Here is a 9,113-nt window from a genome sequence, read left to right on the forward strand (position 1 = left end):
CATGAAATCATCCACTGAACACACGACTGAATATTCAGATCAATACTTATTTTGATTCATATATATACTCCCTCCAGTCCTTACTATAAAAAGAAATTTACCTTTTAGATTCATAGAATATTGGATGTATCTAGTCAATAATATGAACCAGATACATCTAACATTCTATGAATCTAAAAAGTAAACTTTTTCTTATAATAAGGACTGGAGGGAGTAGTCAGCTATGAGACCTTAAACATTGTAATAATATCCAACGCACAATTCTCAATCAGTCATAAAATTAGAGTGGTATGACAGTTGAATTCTTATACTCATAAATAAACATGTTCACATAATTCCTAACTCAACCGACAAAAATATCAAAATGTTAGGTTAGACGTCGTGACCGAGATTCAAATTGGGGATCTCACAATTATATGTGAGTTTAATTACCACTTCATTTAAGACAAAAAAAAAAAAAAAACATGTTCACAATTGCACCTAATTTCCCATTATGATGAAATCAAATAAACAGAAAGCAAAAATTACTTTATCAATCAATTCACACTCAGACATGCATATAGTACCCACCCAAACCCTAATTTATGATCTTCACACTCACACATAAATAAAGAAAACAAAAAATCTTAATTCATTAATAACTTTTATTAAGATATCAAAGTTCACTAATTAAGAAAAACTAAAATCAAGAAAAAATAAAGAAAACAACATCTTCATGATCCACCAGTGACACTACCATTAAAGATTTCAATGGTATCACCTTGACTAACATGATGCCATCGAAATGACTTATCATCATCCATAACATTCTGCTTGTAAATGAAAAAGTAACCATCTTGTGGAAGATGAAGTTGAAGCATTTGATTCAATCTTTGAAGCTCTTTCCTTAATTCTCCGACATTATCGGAAGCATTCATCTCCACAGAAATTTTCTTTGTTCCACTCTTTGGCAAAACCATCAGCTTCAATTTCTTCGAGGCTCCGCCTCCACCACTAACCACCGCCGGTGCTGTCGGCATCGGTGGCTTAAAACTCACCTCAATTTCATTTTTCTCCGAAAACTCACAATCGCGTAACAACTGATTGTCGTGCAATTCGGTTCCAGTCGAGTGCAACATGACTTTGTTCAGTGGGACATTATTTTGATCAATGTCATGAATTTTCTCTTTCAACTTTAAAACGGTGTCGTTTTTGTCGATTTCGATGGGAATGTGGGATTTGGATGAAGGAGTTTTGATGTTGAGGTGAAATTTGGTATCTTCAACCGGCGGTTTGTGATGATCGGAATCTGAGGCAACCATGAGGTGAATGCGCGAGTTTTGAAAAATTGCGCATTTCCAAATGTCACCGTCGTCTTGAAGAATTTGGCCATTGAAGATTAGGGTTTGTTTAGAGACCGGAATTCCTTGATACTTTTGAATTTTTTCTTTGATTTCTAAAATTGTATCAAAGAATCCTACTTCAATTGAGAATGGTCTTCCTCTTTGCACTTCAAAAATTACATCCATTTTATTCAACTAGAATAAAATGATGTAGTCACTGAAATCTACCTATATAACTAAGCCTCATGTTGGTTCTCTAACTAAATCATGACTTACTCAATTCAGTGATGATGATATACTAATATCAGTAACTAAAATCCCTAATTTCTCTAACTCCAATTAAAATTCAAACGTGAACTTTGTTAGTATCACTTGTTAATAGGGAATGTGTTGCATGAGCTAAATAACACAATTTATAGATTATATATAGTGAGTCAATATTTTTTTTTTTTATAATTAGTGAGTCAATGTTTAAACAAATTATATTTGACTAAAAATATATTCTTAACAAAAAAATATTTGACCGTAAAAAAAAAAAACAAAAAAATATTTGACTCAAAATATTCCGTCAAAAAGAAAATTTGACTCAATAAAAAAAATTATATTTTATAGATAATTTTATTTTTATTTTTATAGAGGCGTGTATATAGTGCACAAGTCATTCAAGTCTTGCACTGTGTTAAACTTCTTTCTTCCGTTAGATCGAAATACTCTACAAGATAGTATAACGTGTTGCTTGTATTATATTAATTACTTTTCTTGTCCCGTTTTTGTCGCCATCTTTATTGTTTATGCATAAAAAAAACTTGAGAATTACACCCTCTATGGTATGATGACCACTCAATAATGGCTCTACTACCACTCTTGTATTGGCATTGCGGTTGCGGCCACTCTAAAAAAACAAAGAAAGAAAAAATATTGAGTTGAAAAGAATGGGGAGAGAATAGAGGAAAAATAACCCGAATTTCCTCTGAGTTTAGTTATCCTCAAAGTCAACCAATACAAAACGTAATCACATGCCTATGTTTCAATATTAATAGAATTTGTATGTTTACTTTAAGTTTTACGTTTGTAACACTTAAATTTTTAAGTTTTTTAATCAACAAAATGATCATTTAAGTATTTGCACCGAGTAGATGCCCTTTTCATTAAAATATCCACCATGGTGGAAGTCAATATTAACGGTCATGGTGCAACAAGGTAACATAGAGGTTAACTGGAGGGGTAATTGTGCAACGAATTAAAAACTTAAAAGACATATTCGTTATCTAAAAAACATAAGAAACTTAACTGTTACCTAAAAAACTTAAAGAATTTGAAAAGATTTCTAAATGTATTTGGCCTTAATAGAAATAGAGCGGTTTTTTGGTTACCAAAATAGCGGCTGACATTTAGTTCTTAACAAAGACTAAAAAAATATTCTTCTTTTTATTTATTGATCTTAGGTATCAGAATTAGATGATTCTTCCGATGAGATAAGACATATCCTGATGGTGGTTGTGAGCTTCAAGCACGGAGGGGAAAGATACATGCAAAAATATTAAGTCAAAAAATGTTAAGTCAATAACAGCTCAAGATGAGGGTGTATGAATCTGGTGAAATGTGTGTACCTTGACAGTGAGTGCATATGCATATATGTAGGAGTGGGTATGAATTGAGGAGTACATACCATGCAGGGGTCATTATCTTGCGGGGAAGCGCAATATAAGGTACAGTTTCAAAAAAAAAAAAAGGTACGATGTGCCTTAACTGGAACATGCATGGATGAGTGGTATTGGACCTTAAGATATATAGGGCTTCCAAGTATTGTGAGCTTTAGTCCCGTCCGAAACAATTGCCCCCCAAGAGTTTGCTATGAATATAGGAAGGATTTTGAATCATGGCGTAAGCCAAAACCAGGAAAATACAGGGCCTCGTTCTTCTTAAACGATATTGACTGTATGCGTACCAGAGTTGACTCTGGACCCTTATGATGAGGATTTGTTGTGGATTATAGTGAATTTCAGGTGTTGTAACCGTTTCGCTTAGTGTGTTCTGACGTGGACTTTGATTAGAAGTGAAAAGACCTTTTGGGTGCTCCGAGCTTTGTGTCTCCCACTCACCTGTTAGTGTTCAATGAAGCGCCTAGGGATTTTGAGTATAGTTGTAATTTCGATGTACTATTGAGCCGTGGATTTTGTTTTCAATCCTCCTTTCAATCTGGTGCATTGATCTTCCCCAAAAAAAGTATAAATAGGCAGGAGTTTGTTTTATATTTTATCCTCCAATGTAGGTGTTTTTTTCATCAAAATACTCAATTCATGGGTTATCTAATAAGGAGAGCCTCTAACATAATCCATGAATTAAGGAACAACTCCAAGTAGGGATTTAGATCTTCGGATGCGATCCAACAACAGCAACTTCGCATGTACTAGCAAGAAATGTCACACACAATCAATCTTTTCCACCAACATATTAATTTGTTTATAAATAAAGAAAATACATTCGCTATAAGCTAAAATATCACTCATATAACGGGAAAAGAAAAAAAAAAAACTATGAAAAATTAAATTGACTTGTGACAATAATATACTATTGTTCTTTCATATATAGTATTTAAAAGGAAGAAACTAAAAGTGAATCAGAATCATAAGCCAAACTTCTATTCCCTATTTGCAAGAATTTTGCAAAAACTCCAACTAATGGGGCAGTATTATAAGTGCAAGCCTCAGTTTGCACATAATTGTTCCTTTGATCTTCAAAATTGTCTAGATTATCAGGTCCTCCAACCAAAGCTCCAACCAAAATATTAGGATTTGGTTCTTGAACACCATACCAATTATCATATCCTTGTGTGCACCCTATAAACCCTTTATTCTCTCTGTATGATACAATGGATGCACCTCTATGATGCACCCTTTTAGGGTACTTGGGCCCATAGCCCACTAAGTAACTCATGTTAAGTGGGTTTTGGCCCAAAATGTAATCAACTTGTGACTTAGCAAAACTTAAAATTTCTTCATGGCCTACAATTCCATCATGGCAATTGAGCTTTTGATTTTTGCTTTTGAGAAATTCAGAGTAAATTGTGAGTAGAAATGATGCTGTTGAAACATATTGCATGTTGTTCCATTGTCTTACATAGAGTAATCCAGCTGGTGTTCTTTCCACATTGTTTGTTCCATTGTTTTTGTTGAGACATGAACATATGTAGTATTCTGCTTTTGATTTGTACTGTTGTAGTATATCAGCATGTTTCTTGTGTTTTTCATCCATAAAAAACTGCAAAAGATAGTATTATAGTTAGATCACAATCACTTTATAAGACAACTCTACCATAAGTAGCATATCAATTACAACAAAACTACAGTTACTAGTAACTTAGTTACTATTTAGTGTTGATAACTTTATTGACATGTTTTAATAGCAAACTTTTAAATCATTTTCAACTGAGCATTAAATCTCATTTTCATGCATCATTTATGTAGGGTCCAACTTTTCCAACCCACATGATTCTGAAAGTGTACTTTCAAATGAAAAAATGTTGTAATTTTCTCAGAAAACTGTATTTTTATTTTCAGATGTATACTTTTTGAAGTACTCTGGTAATAAAAAAAAGTTTCTCCCTTCAAGTATCCGAACGGCCCATTTTAAATCCTTCAATTTGGTCCATGAACTATCACCCTCTCTTCAATTCAGTCCATGAACTATCAATTTAGTCCCTCGATTCTTTTAAAAATCTGAGAGGTAATGATATTTTAGAGACCATATTGATGGATAATTAATAAGTTAGGGACTATTTAGTATATTTCTATAGTTTAAGGATCAAATTGAAGAGAGATCGATAGTTCTGGTATGTGAACCATTGTGCATCAGTAGCAATATAATGAATGAACCCCAAAACTTCCTTCTTCTAAACAAGCATATAGGTAGCATAGCCCTTTGTCAATAAGGAAAATAGTACTACCCAAAGTAACCAAAATGTGCTCTTGCAGTTTTACAATGTCCTACTGATTTATTGCAAAACCCTGGAAGTTGAAAAAATAATTCCCTGAATGTGGGCCACACACCACAGTAATACTTTGCCTCATGATGAGCTGAAGGGTTGAGAGTTGAGACATACACTCAATCAGGTAAGCAATCAGTGGCATCCATTATTACCATTTTTAGAGTCAATACTCAATGTATGTTTATAATCACTATTGATACAAAAATATATTAGCTTTATATAGCATATGTTCTTTTTTTAAAATTCGATATCCAATATAAAAACCGACTAATTCAAAGGACACCAATTTTACTGTCTATTAGCGGGAGGTCCAAGCCAGACTTTTCCTGCATATTAATGTAGACATTGTTGCCACCATTGAAAATTCAACATTTGTCACAAACATAGACACTGACCACTTTATTGAACTGTGATAAAACCCCACTCAATTGCACATGGGATTGTCAATTGTGCTTGGATATAATTTCAACAAATTTTCAAATCCAATTTACTATATACCTTAGACATTGTAACATCAAATCAATAGTAAAAAACTTTTGAAACTAAAGTAAAAGAAACAAAACAAATTAAGTCATAAAACCCATCATTTAATTTCTTGACTTCATGTTAGTAAAGCAATATATCTACATATGCAGGCAAGAGCAATGCTAGCAAGAAATAAGCCATTGAAAAAGGAAGAAAAAAAAAACCAAATAAAAGCAAAAAGCACTATGGACCATAAAAATGTGACATCTTTGAATTAAGCCAACATAGAAGAACGTGAAATGAGACAAAAAAGAGTGATTAAAGGAAACCTTTTTGTTTTGTTTCATACCTTTGATGCTAAAACTTGTAGACCAGCATATTTAACATCCCAGCTGAATTCTGAAATGGACCAACCAATGCCACCAAATGTATGAGCCTTAGAAATAATGTACTCAAAATATTCTTCTTTGTCGGTGGCTTTGTATAACCACATAGCTCCCCACAATAACTCATCCATGTAACCACTCACCGACGCATAATAGCTTTTCACTACTCCAACACTTCCATCATATTTTCCTCTGTACTTGTCTCCAAACTCAAATAGCTACATATTAAACATACAACTAATTCTCAATAAACATTGCTTTCATATTACTAAAAAAAGATAAGCACAGTAAGTCTAAACTAGTACTGATTTTTCAAATAGTATTTTAATTAATTAGCAGCTCTAGCTACTCTCAGTTCATAATTGATAGTTAATATCCTGTCAAAAAGAAAGTGGATATATACACACTAATTAGGAGCATTATTTATTTTGCGAACAAACAATTATTTTGGTCTCTATGAGTAATATGCTAAAAGATAAGGACTAGATAGCACAACTTCAATTATATTGTGTTTGATTTTAAAACTGTTCTTGAAATAAGGACAATCTGGAGGGTTAATAAACTGGACAAAAACTGAAATTTTTGTCTCTGACTAAACCACAGGACAACTTTGTCCTCGCACAAGTTGTTTAAAATACCAAGATAACTGTTTGTTCACCCAACATCATACCAAACAAAATTTGTTTAATACCTTAAATTTTGTTTTGTCTTGTTATGTATTCTATTGTTTTGTTCAATACTTACATTTTATAGATCAAACGTACCTTATTAGTTACAGGGTTTCACTAAGTATAGTCCATAAATCTTTCAAAATTATAAAAATATCTGTAAGTGTCTTTAGTGCATCTTTTGTTAGTATTTTTATAGACCAAACTAACTTAAGGAAGACACATATGATGACAAAACTAACGAATTAAAGATATGTGCGAAGACAATCTGATTAACGAAAAATGCATTTTATAATTTTGATACATTTAAGAACTATTGCGACACTGATACTTAGTCAAAGACCACAATAGCAATTTACCCTTTATTTTGCATACTTTATTAGTCTCTAAAAGTTAAAGGTACTTAAAATGGAGAGGGTAAAGCAAAGTTGTTCCAAATTTAAAACTAATCCACCAAACTAAACACAAGTACTACTATATTGAAAAGAATACAATGTAGAGGTTACTACCTGATGAGCATGGTGCAAAAGTAGTTGAGAGTAATGTGGATTAGTTTTCCTAAACACAATGGAAGCAGCTGCCATAGCTGCAGCTGTCTCTCCAGCCAGATCTGATCCTGGATTCTTCTCATCTATCTTAAATGCTTGTCTTGAAGTTGTCATGTCCTCTGGACGTTGCCAACAATAATGGTCTGTGTCTCCATCACCCACCTAAGTTAAAAGAAAAAAAAAAAAAAACTTAATTTGAGGATTGTGTTTGTTGATTCCATAAATCAATATGGAATACTAACACAGACATGACCGATACATTGACACCAGTAATAATTTCAAAAGTAACCATGTATGAATCGGACACCAGACACGAGTTAGACACCAGACATGACAGATACTTTGGTAATCGTTTTAAAAGTAACCATGTACGAGTCAGACACCAAATACACGTTCAATCTGAAGTGACGAAATGGAAATCAATGATTATAATCTATAATCATACCTCTGCCCACAACACATTTGGACTAGTGTGAGCTTTGATGAAATAATCAGTTCCCCATTTAATTGCTTCCATAACATGTACAAATTCACCAGCTTCTACAATTTGTTCCCTAAATTCAATAGCACTCCATGACAACATTGTGACAGTAAATGCCATTGGTAAACCAAATTTCACATGATCACCTGCATCATAGTACCCTCCAACCAAATCCACCTACAAAATACACACAAAAAATAAAAATCTAAACTTTAAAGCACAAACACAATTATAATTTATCAAAAAGTTATGATTTTGATCTCACCCCTTGTTCTAAACCATCTGTTAGACCGGAATGGTGACGCCAATTAACACGTTGGTTATATGGTAACCTCCCGGAGCGTTGTGCTTCAAAGTAAAGGAGACTTTTTGAAAGTGCATCAGCATAATCAAAAGCTTGAGTTATGGAAAAAAGGGTGAACAAAATGATGAGAAAAATGTGACAATGATATACAAATCTGGGAGTTTTAGAAACTCTATGATGATGTTTCTGATGTTGTTGTGTTTCATTCTCCATTGTCTTGTCCCTTTCCCTCCTAAAGAACTTAGTTTTTAGGAGTGAAGAGAAAATTGGAGAAAGTGAAGCTATAAAAGTGAAGCCAAACACTATATAGAGCACTGCACATAAGTTGAAATAAAAAAAGTGCTTTTGAAAATGTTGTTTGTTGCTATATATATGGTCTTTGAATTTGAAGCACTAGAATTAGTTTATGTTTGTTTTTTGACATTAGGTTGAATTTTGATTTTTACAATTTTTTGATGATGAAGTTTATGCATTTGAATTTGGGAAATAAGGAAAACGTAGAGTTATGTGGGGGAACAAAGTTCACTGGGAATTCAATGGGGCTATTATTTTGCTCTATTTATTATACTATTATTAATACACATGGAACGATGGATTTATTATTCAAAACAATAATGTCTTGTGGGAGTGGTATACCCCTACATATTTCAAAAATCATAATATCATGTACCCGTTATAAATCCAAACTCTAAAAAAAAAAAAAATCATTTATTTTTAGCAGAGTTGTTAAAATGGACTAATCCGTATAGGTTAATTTGCAAAATCCAAATAAATGTAGGGTTTTGCCTTTAAAATTTTATCCAGAACTTTTCAGTCCGGCCCAAAAAACCTCGTTTAAAAATGGTCTATAGCCGGCATGGGGCAGATGGGTAGGTTGTAACCCGTATAAAGTAAAATATACCCCCAAAAAATTAAAATAAAAACTAAACTAAGTACCTAAATTGTTGGCTC

At 32.9% G+C, this 9,113-nt stretch overlaps 2 protein-coding genes across 2 annotated transcripts; both read right to left on the reverse strand.

Moving 5' to 3' along the window:
• Positions 1-713: 713 nt before the first annotated feature.
• On the reverse strand, positions 714-1,508 carry LOC123901275 (ubiquitin domain-containing protein 7SL RNA1-like). The gene has a single exon (XM_045951613.1). The coding sequence runs from the start codon at positions 1,506-1,508 to the stop codon at positions 714-716; it is 795 nt and encodes a 264-aa protein (XP_045807569.1).
• A 2,369-nt stretch (positions 1,509-3,877) lies between these two features.
• Positions 3,878-8,776, reverse strand: LOC123901274 (endoglucanase 11-like). Its single transcript, XM_045951612.1, has 5 exons — positions 8,124-8,776; positions 7,823-8,035; positions 7,339-7,539; positions 6,125-6,379; positions 3,878-4,583 (listed from the first exon to the last, which is right to left on the reverse strand). Exons 1-5 carry the CDS (start codon positions 8,373-8,375, stop codon positions 3,918-3,920), a joined length of 1,587 nt encoding a protein of 528 aa, XP_045807568.1. The 5' UTR covers positions 8,376-8,776; the 3' UTR covers positions 3,878-3,917.
• Positions 8,777-9,113: the final 337 nt, after the last annotated feature.

Source organism: Trifolium pratense, unplaced genomic scaffold (genome assembly GCF_020283565.1).
Source record: "Trifolium pratense cultivar HEN17-A07 unplaced genomic scaffold, ARS_RC_1.1 scaffold_62, whole genome shotgun sequence".
Taxonomy (NCBI): domain Eukaryota; kingdom Viridiplantae; phylum Streptophyta; class Magnoliopsida; order Fabales; family Fabaceae; genus Trifolium; species Trifolium pratense.